Source organism: Anoplopoma fimbria, chromosome 7 (assembly GCF_027596085.1).
Source record: "Anoplopoma fimbria isolate UVic2021 breed Golden Eagle Sablefish chromosome 7, Afim_UVic_2022, whole genome shotgun sequence".
NCBI classification, from domain to species: domain Eukaryota; kingdom Metazoa; phylum Chordata; class Actinopteri; order Perciformes; family Anoplopomatidae; genus Anoplopoma; species Anoplopoma fimbria.
Genome location: NC_072455.1, coordinates 8768968 through 8784938, shown reverse-complemented (window position 1 = coordinate 8784938; position 15971 = coordinate 8768968). Strand labels below are relative to the sequence as shown.

The 15971-nt window shown below is 41.0% G+C and overlaps 1 protein-coding gene across 1 annotated transcript in view; it reads right to left on the bottom strand.

The window, feature by feature from the left end:
- ryr2a (ryanodine receptor 2a (cardiac)) overlaps positions 1 to 12943 on the bottom strand; it is a 150820-nt gene extending 137877 nt beyond the window's left edge. Inside the window, 1 exon segment of the mRNA XM_054601717.1 lies at positions 12881 to 12943. Within this exon segment, the coding sequence (XP_054457692.1) occupies positions 12881 to 12928 (48 nt within the window). The 5' untranslated portion in view covers positions 12929 to 12943.
- Between the last annotated feature and the right edge of the window lie 3028 nt (positions 12944 to 15971).

Genomic DNA, 15971 nt, shown 5'->3' with positions numbered 1-15971 from the left:
CACTAATCAGCCTCACTGCTCCTTTTGAATTATTCAGCAGTGGCATACAATGTTTAATTGAGTCTGACCAGACCTCAAAGAAGAGCAGTCAACCACTCTGGTGATTGACTGTGTGTGTGTGTGTGTGTGTGTGTGTGTGTGTGTGTGTGTGTGTGTGTGTGTGTGTGTGTGTGTGTGTGTGTGTGTGTGTGTGTGTGTGTGGGAGCTTAGTGAAGGAGGGAGGAAGAAAGCAACACTGCAAGAAAGAAGCCTCCCTATTCTCTGATCAGCTTTTAATTTGCCTTTGGCACAAACTCAACACTTCCTCCACGATTACTTGTTTTCTCCATAAAGTCAGAATAATGTAAAACATGTTATACTCGCCACGAACAGAATCCAACCCAACGACAACCAGGCGGCAACCTCCGTCCGAAGACATACACGGCGTCTCTACGAGACTCCTCCTCCAAATATGGTCACTTCTGTTCATCGGTTGCAACAAAAACAACATGGTGACGGCCGTGATCCAAGATGGGGACAATTTAATCGCCTTCAAAATTGCATTCGAAAAACCAATGGGTCAAGTCACAATGACTACGTCCGCTTCTTATTTAGAGTCTTTGGCAACAACCAGCTGATAACATGTTAAAGCTAAGTGTGCAATATAAGGGAAGTGGTTCAATATGTTGATCTCTTAGCACTTTCTCTTGGTTAACAAGACCACAGCATTCAGCAGATAACCAGTGTTTTCAGTGACACATCACTGCATCACTCATTCTGTGACATCAAACACATTTCAAGACTTTAATCTAGAATATGACACTAACTGTGCACCTGAGGAGGAATGCATGACCAGAAATAGCTAAAGAAGTTATTTTCTGCTTTTCAAAAAATGATTTCAGAGCTTTTGTCTATTTGCTGCTTTTATGAAGAGTCTTCATAACAGAGAGCTGATATCAAACAGTTTTATTGAAAGTCTCAGCTTTTTTTTTTAAATCCACACACAAAAAAACATACACAAACGTCATTTAAATGTCAGACAGCCAGATAATGGCAAAAAGTCAGAATTGTCAGAAAGTGAAACATTTGAGAACACTGAAACATGCACAGATAAATAACTAGAGAATTGATTCATGGGGAAATAATCTGCAGATTGATTGATGGTGAAATATTAACATTAGTTGCAGCCCTAAAATAAACCACGACAGACATTGAAAGAGCACATTTTAGGTTGTTTAATTGACTCCCTTGTGCTGTGAAGAAAAGCTCAAATAAAACTCTTGTACAGCCACGTTAATAATCAGACCAACACATTCTCCCTTTATTTTCTGTCTTCATTCATTCCAACGCATGGATGAATAAATTAATATACAACATAGTGATACTAGCCGTGTTTCCATTCAGTTGTCAAGCAAATTTTCAGCGTGCTACTGAAATGTCGCAAAAAAGAAAAAAGAAAGCAAATTCGGCTGGACTCCATCAACGGGTTGGGAGTGAATGAACTTGGCTACACAAGGCGTAGTTTGGTCAAAATTTGGCGCAACGGGCTACAAATTGCTGTTATCCACCAGTAAAAGAAGACCTAGAGGTTGCAACCGGTCAAACCCATGTGCGATAGAAAAATGGAGAGAGGTGTTCAGGAATTAGTTTCAATTGGTAAAGGTTGAATTGTTCTTTAATGCCAGTTAGTATTGGCCATGTTTCATGTTGACAATATAAATATATATCTAGGAAGAAGCGGACAGCAGAAAAAGCCGATCAGTCACGGAGGTTTAATGTTCACAACGTCAGAGCTTAACAAAAAAAAACATTGCATATCCTGTCAACACAACGGAAGTTCTCCTTTTTTTACATTTGGCTTCAGTCTTAATTATTACAAAACAGCAATCGCTAGCTACATCAATCTGTTGCTCTCTTAAAACATTGTAAAAAACAAATGTTGTTTTGGCTTTCTGCGGCCCTTTCATTTCTTTCATTAGCATAACGTTTCCGTTGTAATATATTTTGTGGGATTTTCATGTGTCTTTGAATAGGCATTGTTTCAGAAGCTGCAGCACATTTCCTCTTAACAAGACGTTTTGGGTTGTTTTAGTGCAGCGGTCCTTGTGGGCCACCGTACTCAAGTCAACTGGAGGTCAACTGATGCGTGAGTCTACTATTATATATGATCTACTTAAGGCCAAAAGGATGGTGCACTGCGCCCCGTCAGCCCTGATCACACACTGTGTGGGTGAGTGTTTGGCTGATAGATGGTGAGGGACTTGTGTGGCTCTGAGAGCAGCCATAACATTTATGAAAGTAGGAGGGAAGTCATTAAACTTTCATAGAGAGAAAACGGCCTCATCCGTTTCTTTGTGTGTGTGAGCTGCACTGACAGCTGATGGAGGACTGTTGCTTGTTTCAGCCCCTCACCCGACCCGGCTCCACACAGGACCACTTCTACACCGAGGCCCTGTTCATTGTTCCGTTTTAATTCAAAAGAACATTTCAGTAAACACTGCTTTGTTCAAAAAGCCTTATATAACCACCGTTCCTTTTTCTTTTTCACTAATCTTGCCAAAAACATAAAAGCTAAAGCTAAAATCTGTACTTTGCTGCACAGAACGAGAAGTTAACGACCGCAAAGCCATACATCGTTATAAAAACATAATGTGACCGCTGTGTTTCAAACTGGGAAAGAGCTGTGTGCTATGGCAAGGTGAAAATGTGGAACAAATTGGGTTAAACACCAGTTTTAACAATACAACTGATTAACTTGATGATTTAAGTGTTAAGCCAATGTCACTGAGTGACTGTTTTTTATTTTTTTTTGTTATTTCTCCATGATCTATAATTTCATAGAAACTTCATTACTTTTCTTTTTAGATGTGAGTAACTATAAATTACCATTTTTTTTTTTTATATAGACTATATTTCAACCCGGTGCACCTTCAGAAATTTTTTCCTAACACCATGTCTTTGTCACATAGGGGTACTGTTAGTATTTACTGCACAGTATATTGTCACAGTATGGAGAGAGGTTAAATGTATGATATTAAATATATATTTATTTTATTTATATATGTTAAGTATTCCTTTCCTCAGTATGTACTGCTTTTATCCAGCTCCCCTAATTCTTTAAACCACAGTTGTTTTCATACTATTCATTTACTGGGTCAGATGTGTGCGTTAATAAAAACTTGTTTTAGCTCCACAGGCCGGTCAGAATGTCCTTACATGGGGAACGGAGCTCCCTTGATGAATTTAGGACAGTGCTGAAGTGGCAGAATGGGTACAGTAACAAACACAAACACAAACACGGAGCCATTCCTCACTCTCACATATCTATGCTCTGCTCCGACCCGCTCTGATAGCACCAAGTATCACACTCCCCTTTCTGTATCAAGATTATGTGTGTATGTTTTTAAAAAATGTATATGGACTGGTACATCTTTATCAGATTTTCTTTTTTTTAACTCTTAAACATCAATTATCACGCCTCAAAACTCCAGTGTTGGTTGGACTACAGCATATTACGACGCTCGTTGTCAGGAGCAAAGGAGGAAGTAGCTTGAGGTCATATGGCTTTAAGAGGAGAAACTACAGGTGGATAGTGTAAAAAGAAATGAACTGATAGATATCACCATGAACCGTTTATTATACATACCATAAATTATATCCTGTCTGACAAGTTTTCTGAAATGTAATGTTAATATACGCAAATGAGGCACCATCTAATGCTACTTTTGGTGAATGTAATAAAAATGTACAGACAACGTAGTAAATGGAACTTTATGGATGTTTTTGCCAGCAGTGTTTCGCCTTAAAAATGAGTAGACAGAATGTCAGGGTGGACTGATGGGTCGACAAATCATCTGACTTTAACATGCAGTTAGCTTCCTGGTTCCCACCAACCACAACGACTAGTTCTCCCTATAATCCTAACCACAACCGTTCCCTAACCTCAAAGAAGTCTGTTTATTTAAACCAAACCTGTGTATAAAACTGACCAAATCTCCACCCTGGTGGTGACTGATCAGAAAAAAATATTTTTGTAGTGTTGTTTTCAACTGTTTTGCAGGGAACTAAACGCTGATGTCCTCCTGCTGAGACTGCTGAGTGTTTGTATTATTCAGGGCAATCACAAATGAAATATTTTATAATTTAGTTTGGATGGCTTTGGCTTCATGCAATTCATTTAACCACTTCAATCAATAACAGGGCTGCACGGTGGTGTAGTGGTTAGCACTGTCGCCTCACAGCAAGAGGGGCCTGGGTTCAATTCCCGGGCTGGACAACCTTCTGTGTGGAGTTTGCATGTTCTCCCCGTGTCAGCGTGGGTTCTCTCCGGGTTCTCCAGCTTCCTCCCACAGTCCAAAGACATGCAACTTCATTGAAGACTCTAAATTGCCCGTAGGTGTGGATGTGAGTGTGAATGGTTGTTTGTCTCTATATGTCAGCCCTGCGACAGATTGGCAAACTGTCCAGGGTGAACCCTGCCTTCGCCCATTGACAGCTGAGATCGGCTCCAGCACCCCTGCGACCCTTAACTGGATAAGCAGGTTACGGAAAATGAATGAATGAATCAATAACATTTTTTTTCTCCATAGGTAAACCCTAGGCTTTTAGTGTCATTCTAAACACACAAAACAAAACTGTTGTCCTTCCACCACACAGCCTCTAATTTGACTGCACTTTCAGGGCAAATGCTTCAATTGTGGCTTGTTATGAGGTCAGAAAAAACCCCCGCTTCTATGTGTTGTTCTAGAGGGCACGGAATGAATAATGAATAAAAATAAAGTTGAATTAATTGGATAAAATGCTCAAACTCAGCTTATCCATGTTATTAAATGTTTATTTCAGGTCATTTGTATTTAAGGTCTTCATGGGCTAGTGTTGATACTCATAAAATAGATTACAGGTGGACTGTCCCTTTTATTGACCTGCAGTGTCTCTCCTGTTGGAATGCTCTGCTCGGTCCATTTCTACAGTCTGCAGACACAGACATTTCTCTGTCACACAGATTAAATGAACACAGACACACACGGCTGCGGCCATGCTGTTTGCTTTGTGCTGAGACATCAGCAGGCCCCAGTAACCAGGTATTGATCTGCATTCAAAGTGCACTTAGCAGGGAGTGCTGAGGGATTAGAGGGAGGGGGGATGAAAGGTAGGGATGGTCCAGGAGGAGAGGAGAGGAGGGAGGAGAGGAGAAGGAAACAAAGAGCCTGGATGTAAAACGTACAATTGCAATTAGAAACTCAGCATTTTTAATATAAGACACATGTTTGTCTCTAAAGGGACAAAGAGGCAGTGGAACTAATCGTTATCGGCAGAAGCAAGCCAATGTTGACTGACATTTATTAGTAACGCCACGGGGATGTAGTGAGACGGTTGGGCTAATAAAAATAATAAGCTGCATGGGTTTCTCATGCACCACTTAAAATACTGATAATCAAGAACCTGTACCACAGGATCACTAAAGAGACAGCTTTTATTCATTTCTATTGAACATATATTTCTTCTTTCATATTTGTAAATATATATATACACACATAGACACACAATGGCTATAGAATAAGACAATGTTGCAGTATACCTGCAGCGCATTAATATTGGAGTGGAGATGTATGATATGATCAACAGCGACAGCAAGTGCAGCAATGTACTAGAACAGCAGGGATTGGGACTTTAGAGGAGTTAATGTGCAGTCAGACTGATATTGACAGGCCAATCACGAGGCATTTTCAAGTAGATGGAGAGGACAGCATTGAGGCTTTGGTTCTACAGCTACAGTATATAGATCAATGGCAGAGCTGCTGACATGTAGCCAGCATCAAAACAAGTCAATAACACGACCGGTACCAACATTGGTACACAAACAAGACTTTTCAACTCCAGACTCCGTTACATACCAATGGACAGGAAAAGACTGAAACATGTGAAAGTACCCTTTAAAGGGATTGTCCTGGTAACACCTGTACCCCTGGCCTTCCATGTCATTACCATATGACACTGATGAATGAGTTTGCTTTGTTTCTGTTTCATTGATGAGGACAATCTTTATAATAGTTTTCCTGTCGTTGCTGCCTCACTGTATTGTGTTTTCTTGTTGAATGAGAGCCTTTTTCTCTCATCTGTGCCAATACTGTTTGACTCTGATGAAGACGCAGTGCACGTCTAAGCGATAGTCACTTGCGCCTAATGAAGTATTAAAGGAAGCGGAGTGCTCCGGTGACTTCCCTGCCCGTGAAGTGGCCCTCACACTCTCCTCGTCCTCTTTTAGCACTGAAAGAAGCACCTCCATCCTGCTGCATCAAATCATAACATGGCTATCTGCTTTGTTCTGCTTTGGGTTCTGAATGTTTTACTGCAGAACTTGAAGCTACAGGAGACGTGAAGCTCCACAGAAAGTGGATTGTTTATTCTGAATTCCTATCTGAATTCTCAGAGTTTTTATCTAGTTTAGTCCTTAAGACAGATAAAGTTATTATTGTAGGGGATTTTAATATTCATGTGGATGTGTATAATGATAGCCTTAGTACTGCGTTTAGTTCATTATTAGATTCTATTGGCTTCTGTCAGTGTGTACATAAACCGACTCACTCTTTTAACCATACCCTCGACCTTGTTCTGGTTTATGGTATTGAAGTAGAAAATGTAATTGTCTCTCAACAGAACTCTCTTTTATCGGACCATTTTCTAATAACCTTTGAATTTGTTCTACCAGAGTGTACGCCATTAGGCAAAAGTTTCTACACTAGATGTCTATCTGATAATGCTGTAGCTAAATTTAAAGAAGCGATTTCTTCAGGGTTTTATTCAGTACCATTGCTCAATATAACAGAGGACTCCTACGCTAGCTTTAGTCCGTCTCAGATTGACCATCTTGTTGATAGTGCTGCATGCTCACTGAATGACACTAGACTCTATAGCTCCTCTAAAAAAGAAGCTAATAAAAGAAAGGAGGTTTGCTCCATGGTATAATCCTCAAACCCGCGATTTAAAGCAAATATCACGAAAACTTGAAAGGATATGGCGTTCCACCAGTGTGGATGAAGCGCGGTTAGTCTGGCGAGACAGTCTTAAAATATATAAGAAGGCACTCCGTAATGCTAGAGCAGCCTATTATTCAGCATTAATAGAGAAAAATAAGAACAACCCTAGGGTTCTCTTCAGCACTGTAGCCAGGCTGACAGAGAGTCACAGCTCTGTTGAGCCGTGTATTCCTATAAACCTCAGTAGTAGTGACTTCATGAACTTCTTTAATGATAAGATTCTAACTATTAGAGAAAAAATTTATAATCTACTGCCCTCAACCAGTACCGATCGATCCACAGCTGTAGAACCTGAAATATATTTAGATGGCTTTTCTCCCATCGACCTTCAACAATTGACTTTAACTATTTCTAAGTCTAAACCTTCCACCTGTCTCTTAGACCCGATTCCGACTAGGCTGCTTAAGGAAGTTTTACCTTTAATTAGCAATTCTTTATTAGAAATTATCAATCTGTCTTTACTAACGGGCCATGTACCACAGGCCTTCAAACTAGCTGTAATTAAACCTCTTCTTAAGAAACCTACTCTTGATCCAGAGGTGTTGGCTAACTATAGACCTATATCTAACCTTCCGTTCCTCTCTAAGATCCTTGAGAAAGCAGTAGCAAATCAGCTCTGTGACTTTATGCATAACAATAGTTTATTTGAGGATTTTCAGTCAGGATTTAGAGTGAATCATAGCACAGAGACGGCACTGGTGAAAATTACCAATGACCTTCTAATAGCTTCAGACAAAGGACTTGTCTCTGTACTTGTATTGCTAGACCTTAGTGCTGCATTTGATACCATTGATCACCAAATCCTATTACAGAGATTGGAGCATCTTATAGGCATTAAAGGAACCGCACTTAGCTGGTTTAAGTCGTATTTATCAGACCGATCTCAGTTTGTATATGTAAACAATGAAAGCTCGATGAAAACCAGGGTTAGTCACGGAGTTCCACAGGGGTCTGTTCTTGGACCTATTTTATTTACCTTATATATGCTTCCCTTGGGGAATATTATCAGAAAACACTCAGTAAACTTTCATTGTTATGCAGATGATACCCAGTTATATCTATCAATTAAGCCAGACGAAACTAACCAGTTCTCTAAACTTCAAGCATGTCTTACGGACATAAAAACCTGGATGACCTGTAACTTTTTAATGTTAAACTCTGAAAAAACAGAAGTTATCCTACTAGGCCAAGATCACCTTCGAATTCAATTATCTAACGATATAGTTTCTCTAGATGGCATTGCTCTAGCATCCAGCACTACCGTTAAGAACCTTGGAGTTATCTTTGACCAGGATCTGTCTTTTAACTCTTATATAAAACAGATCTCAAGGACAGCCTTTTTTCATTTACGTAACATTGCGAAAATCAGGAAAATCCTGTCTCAAAGTGATGCAGAAAAACTAGTTCATGCATTTGTTACCTCTAGACTAGATTACTGTAACTCCTTATTATCAGGCTGCTCTAATAGGTCTCTTAGATCTTTACAGTTGATCCAGAATGCTGCAGCACGTGTTCTAACAAAAACTAAGAAAAGAGATCATATTACTCCAGTATTAGCTTCTCTGCACTGGCTCCCTGTTAAATCAAGAATAGAATTCAAAATTCTTTTACTTACCTACAAAGCTCTAACTGGCCAGGCACCGTCTTATCTTAAGGAACTTATAGTTCCATATTACCCAACTAGAGAGCTGCGCTCAATCAATGCAGGGTTACTTGTGGTTCCTAGAGTATATAAAAGTAGGATGGGAGCCAGAGCCTTCAGTTATCAGGCTCCTCTTCTGTGGAACCAGGTTCCAGTTTCAGTCCGGGGGCAGACACACTCACCACTTTCAAGAGCAGGCTTAAGACCTTCCTTATAGTTAGGACTTTGAGTTAGGACTGGTTCTGGTTTATAGTTAGGGCTGGTTCAGGTTCGCCTTGGTCCAGCCCCTAGATATGCGGCTATATGCCTAGACAGCCGGGGACTACCTAGGATACGCTGAGCTCCTCTCTCCTCTTCTCTCCCTCCTTCTTTATGTATTAATCTCCTATTTATGCACATTACTGATTTTGCTTCTTCCCCGGAGTTCTTGTGCTTTCTCGCCTCGCAGGTTCCCAGGAATCGGGGTTATATTTGGACTGTCATCGTGCCACCTACTGAGGCCCTGCTGACACCCACTACTACTACCACTATCATTATTAGTCACATTACTATTATTATTGCCTGTACTATTACGCTTATTGACTTGCTTGTACCCTGGAGTCTTTGTGCTTTCTCGCTTCGCAGGCTTCTATAAATCGTGGCTGTACCTGGACCGTGGACGTGCATCCTGCTACGGCCCTGCTGACACCGACTGCTACCACCATTATTATTATTACTAGTCACATTACTATTACTATTACCTGTACCATTAAGCATTTTAGCTTTACTTCCACCCTGAAGCCCTTTTGCTTTCTCGTTCTGCAGGTTTCCATGAATCGTTGTGGTACCTGGACCGTAGTCGTGCCTCCTGCTGTGAGCCGACTGACACCCACTGCTACTTCGATTATTATTATTAGTCACATTACAATCCCTATTTTCATGGCTATAATTCTACTGTAATAATTAATAGTAGTCTTATTATATGAATCATTTATGTCATATACATTGAATGTGTTGTATCTAAGAACTGTTATGCTGCTCATTCTGTACACATGACATCTATTGCATTCTGTCCATCCTGGGAGAAGGATCCCTCCTCTGTCGTTCTCCCATAGGTTTCTTCCTTTTTTCTCCCTGTTAAAGGGTTTTTTTAGGGGAGTTTTTCCTGTGCCGATGTGAGGGAAGGACAGAGGATGTCGCATGTGCACAGATTGTAAAGCCCTCTGAGGCAAATTTGTAATTTGTGATTCTGGGCTATACAAAATAAACTGAATTGAATTGAATTGAATCTAGGGGGGCAGTTCCACCTAGTTGTAACTAGTACATATCAGAACCCCATAGGTTTAGCTCTCCAAAAAGATATACAACAATAAACACAAGAATACTCATTCAGTGTAAACGTAGGTTCTATCTATCACTGCCCATGAATAATTACAATTCCCCTCTTGCCCCCTCTTGAATTGTGTTGTTTTCAGATCTACATAGAGAACGGGTCCATGTTGCACATCGATGTTTCTATAGTAGCCCAGAACAGACAAACCAAACACTGGCTCTAGACAGTGTCTTTCACCTTATAATGTCATCTGAAGGCCGCAGTAATTCTCCTACACGCTTGGAAACGGAGGGGTGAGCAGAGGGTGTTCAGTTGGTTGCAATCTGCATCCTGACCACCAGATGACAGTGTTCCTTTAAAGAGTTGCAGTGCCTTTATGTCCTGCTTTTACTACTTTACAGCAACACAAAATAAAGATTAACTAACTCCAAAAAATACTGTCAACAACTTTAACTATTGTGAATAAAAACAAATCTTTAACTGCAACAGAAAAAATATTTCAGTGGTGGCTCGATATCAGAATATACTGCTTTATTAGACCTTTTTCTATTTCTTTACACCGAGCCATCACTACTCACAGTTAAAAAATATACAGCTCATCTGGTGTGTTATTGCAGATTAAGTCAACAGATCATCTTAAACTAGTTAATAATTATTAACCCTGGGTGGACATAAAAATTTGGAATTATTGATTGTGAAAGTGCAATATAAAGGCATAAATATTTAGCTCAATTTCATGCACTATTGAATGTTTTTGTACCGATTGGGACCGCAACACAGAGTCACTGCTAGGTCTAATGATTGCATTTTGAATTTGACCCCAAAATGTCAGTGAAGGTAACCAGTGTTAATGGGCTGTTAGAGCCCAGACCATTCAGCATTTATTTCGATCGTCTGGCCGACTAGTCATTACCGCATCACTACAGATCTAATGCACTTTTTATTTTAAATAGTGTCCACAGAGTTGATTTGTAATCGATGTTATACATGTACAACATGAGGCTACAACATACTGAAATGGTGACAGGTGGCCTGCTGGGCAGTAACCACACACCACTACTGCAGTAGTTCTGTCTTCACCTCAAGGTAGGTGATGTAACCAAACTATATATCTACAAATGCAAAAAAAACGGTGGAGTTCTACTCATAGATCACCATATGAAGGAAACTCATTTGGGTAAAGTGCAAAATCTTTATTACAATTATATATTCAAACATGAGCATTACCATTTGTAGTGTGAGTTGAATGGGTCAAAATGTTTAAACGCTTTGCAAAGAATCTCGGATCGTTTTTCCTGAAAACAGTTCCAATCTTGCTCAAAAAGTGTCCTGTAATGTCAAAGTGATCTATCAGAAAACCATTTTGTTTAGATACAGGTTTTTTTCTTCCATTATCTATGAATCTGTTGATTATTTTCTCGATTGATCGGTTTGTTGTTTGTCTGTAAAATTTGAGGGAAATGTTTGAAAATGCAAATCAAAAATGTTCTCATTGCCCATAGTGATGTCCGACCATATACAGTTAACTAGAAAAAAGTAATGGAGCCTTTTTACTTAAAAACACCAGCCTGCCATTACTAGACACCAGCTAGATGAGAGCAGTGAGACTGAACCAAAACAAAGCGCGGAAAGATGCTAAAAAAAATAACTCAGTGGAGCGGAGAGGAACTGCAGAGTGAGTGGGTGATAATTCTCTGTGGGTTTGTCACTCAGAGTGACTCCTCTCACATTACACACACACAGTTATTTGACCCGATATGGACAGAAGAAATAATGGTGCAGCTTAAAATGCAGTCTGCCGGTATGTTAGAGCATCAACAGGGTGCTCCTCAGTCCAACATGTCCTTGCAGGGGAATAGTTTTTATAGGAGGAAGCATCTTCAAGCATTGCAGTAACTCTTGTTTATTTGTCATGAGACTGAAGCTGCAAACTGCACTGGCAACAATGGAAGCATCTCAGCCCTGGCAGAAAAACAAGGCTATGGAATGGCTTTTCATTTTAAATCATAGGTTACCTTATATATATGTATATATATATATATATATATATATATATATATATATATATATATATATATATATATATATATATATCAAGATTGTATTTTTTGTTGTCCGCTCTTTCCCTTATATAAGAAAAAATACTCAGGTGCATTGACTTCACGTTCCTCTCATGTCCAATACAAGCTATTACTTCATTATAAGAGAACATTAAATGAGCACGACACACACACACACACACACACACACACACACACACACACACACAGGGGTGCTGTGGCCATTGCTTCAGCGTAGAAGCTAATTGAAGTGAAGTGAAGCAGATGCAGCAGCAGCAGCAGACTTCACGCTGCCAGTCCGCACCGCACTGCGCACACACACACACACACACACACACACCACACACACACACACACACACACACACACACACACACACACACACACACACACACACACACACAGCCCGCGTGCTGCTCAACTCATCTCGAGTAATAATGACAGCGACACCGGCTAATACAAAAGCACCTTCCCGTGCGTCTCGCCTGTCCTCCGGTGTCTGTCTCACTGTCAGTCGTTACGTTTCCGCACCACTCCCCGTGCTCCCCGTGCTTTAAGTCCTCTGTCGGTGCGATGCGGACTCACTGACCAATGACTGGTATCTCGAGGAGCTGTCATCCTTAATGCGGTAAACTCCCTGCCCCCTGCCCAAACACACACACACACACACACACACACACTCACACACACACACACACACACACACACACACACGCACGCACACACGCACACACACACGCACACACACACACACACGCACACACACACACACACACACAAACACAGCCGAGCAGAAAGACGCAGTGACACCGAGCCCCGGTGCTCGGCCCCTCGGAGCAACATGACTTACAGTTCGCAGGAACTGGACTTCGTCCTCTCCCTCGCCGCCTTCGGCCATGGTCAGCTGTTCACACGGAGGTGCTCGCGCTATGTCTGCGTGCGGACTACAGGAGGCTGGGTGTGCGCGCGTGGCGGTGTATGCGTGTTTTGAGACTGGAGTCCAACGCGCAGTGGAACGCGCCTCTCATTGGATGGAGCGCGCTCAGCGAGGGAGGAGCTGAACAGGTGTGTGTGTGTGTGTGTGTGTGTGTGTGTGTGTGTGTGTGTGTGTGTGTGTGTGTGTGTGTGTGTGTGTGTGTGTGTGTGTGTGTGTGTGTGTTTGTCAGCTCTCTCTCTCTCTCTCGCTCTCCTTCGACCGGTTAGGTATAGAAGCTCATTTCTGACATTAAACCGTTTGTAATATAGCCAGTGCTGGGCAAGCTAACTTTAAGCTAAGCTCCCAGTAAATCTACATTAAATGAGAGATGTAGCAAGGTAAGAAGTTACATTAATTTATTTATTTATTTATTTATTTATTTATTCATGTTTTTACATTTAGCCACATGAATTCCAAGGCAGTGCTATTCAATTCAATTCAGTTTATTTTGTATAGCCCAGAATCACAAATGACAAATTTGCCTCAGAGGGCTTTACAATCTGTGCACATGCGACATCCTCTGTCCTTCCCTCACATCGGCACAGGAAAAACTCCCCTAAAAAAAACCCTTTAACAGGGAGAAAAAAGGAAGAAACCTCTGGGAGAACGACAGAGGAGGGATCCTTCTCCCAGGATGGACAGAATGCAATAGATGTCATGTGTACAGAATGAGCAGCATAACAGAGATACAACACATTCAATGTATATGACATAAATGATTCATATAATAAGACTACTTATAATAACAGCAGCAATTATTACAGTAGAATTATAGCCATGAAAATAGGGATAGTAATGTGACTAATAATAATAATCGAAGTAGCAGTGGGTGTCAGTCGGCTCACAGCAGGAGGCACGACTACGGTCCAGGTACCAAACGATTCATGGAAACCTGCAGAACGAGAAAGCAAAAGGGCTTCAGGGTGGAAGTAAAGCTAAAATGCTTAATGGTACAGGTAATAGTAATAGTAATGTGACTAGTAATAATAATAATAATGGTGGTAGCAGTCGGTGTCAGCAGGGCCGTAGCAGGATGCACGTCCACGGTCCAGGTACAGCCACGATTTATAGAAGCCTGCGAAGCGAGAAAGCACAAAGACTCCAGGGTACAAGCAAGTCAATAAGCGTAATAGTACAGGCAATAATAATAGTAATGTGACTAATAATGATAGTGGTAGTAGTAGTGGGTGTCAGCAGGGCCTCAGTAGGTGGCACGATGACAGTCCAAATATAACCCCGATTCCTGGGAACCTGCGAGGCGAGAAAGCACAAGAACTCCGGGGAAGAAGCAAAATCAGTAATGTGCATAAATAGGAGATTAATACATAAAGAAGGAGTGAGAGAAGAGGAAAGAGGAGCTCAGCGTATCCTAGGTAGTCCCCCGGCTGTCTAGGCATATAGCCGCATATCTAGGGGCTGGACCAAGGCGAACCTGCCCTAACTATAAACCAGAACCAGTCCTAACTATACCTGAAAGTCCTAACTATAAGCTATCAAAAAGGAAGGTCTTAAGCCTGCTCTTGAAAGTGGTGAGTGTGTCTGCCCCCGGACTGAAACTGGAACCTGGTTCCACAGAAGAGGAGCCTGATAACTGAAGGCTCTGGCTCCCATCCTACTTTTATATACTCTAGGAACCACAAGTAACCCTGCATTGATTGAGCGCAGCTCTCTAGTTGGGTAATATGGAACTATAAGTTCCTTAAGATAAGACGGTGCCTGGCCAGTTAGAGCTTTGTAGGTAAGTAAAAGAATTTTAAATTCTATTCTTGATTTAACAGGGAGCCAGTGCAGAGAAGCTAATACTGGAGTAATATGATCTCTTTTCTTAGTTTTTGTTAGAACACGTGCTGCAGCATTCTGGATCAACTGTAAAGATCTAAGAGACCTATTAGAGCAGCCTGATAATAAGGAGTTACAGTAATCTAGTCTAGAGGTAACAAATGCATGAACTAGTTTTTCTGCATCGCTTTGAGACAGGATTTGCCTGATTTTCGCAATGTTACGTAAATGAAAAAAGGCTGTCCTTGAGATCTGTTTTATATAAGAGTTAAAAGACAGATCCTGGTCAAAGATAACTCCAAGGTTCTTAACGGTAGTGCTGGATGCTAGAGCAATGCCATCTAGAGAAACTATATCGTTAGATAATTGAATTCGAAGGTGATCTGGGCCTAGAAGAATAACTTCTGTTTTTTCAGAGTTTAACATTAAAAAGTTACAGGTCATCCAGGTTTTTATGTCCGTAAGACATGCTTGAAGTTTAGAGAACTGGTTAGTTTCGTCTGGCTTAATTGATAGATATAACTGGGTATCATCTGCATAACAATGAAAGTTTACTGAGTGTTTTCTGATAATATTCCCCAAGGGAAGCATATATAAGGTAAATAAAATAGGTCCAAGAACAGACCCCTGTGGAACTCCGTGACTAACCTTGGTTTTCATCGAGCTTTCATTGTTTACATATACAAACTGAGATCGGTCTGATAAATACGACTTAAACCAGCTAAGTGCGGTTCTTTTAATGCCTATAAGATGCTCCAATCTCTGTAATAGGATTTGGTGATCAATGGTATCAAATGCAGCACTAAGGTCTAGCAATACAAGTACAGAGACAAGTCCTTTGTCTGAAGCTACTAGAAGGTCATTGGTAATTTTCACCAGTGCCGTCTCTGTGCTATGATTCACTCTAAATCCTGACTGAAAATCCTCAAATAAACTATTGTTATCCAAAGTAGGATGGATGCCGTCTCTCCTAATCAGACCAGGTTTTCCCCAGAAAGTATGCCAATTGTCTACGAAGCCCACATTGTTTGCAGGACACCACCTCGACAGCCAGCGGCGGAATGATGACATGCGGCTATACATCTCATCATTGGCCAGATTAGGGAGAGGGCCAGAGAATACTACGGAGTCCGACATCGTCTTTGCGTACGAACACACCGATTCCACGTTCAATTTAGTGACCTCC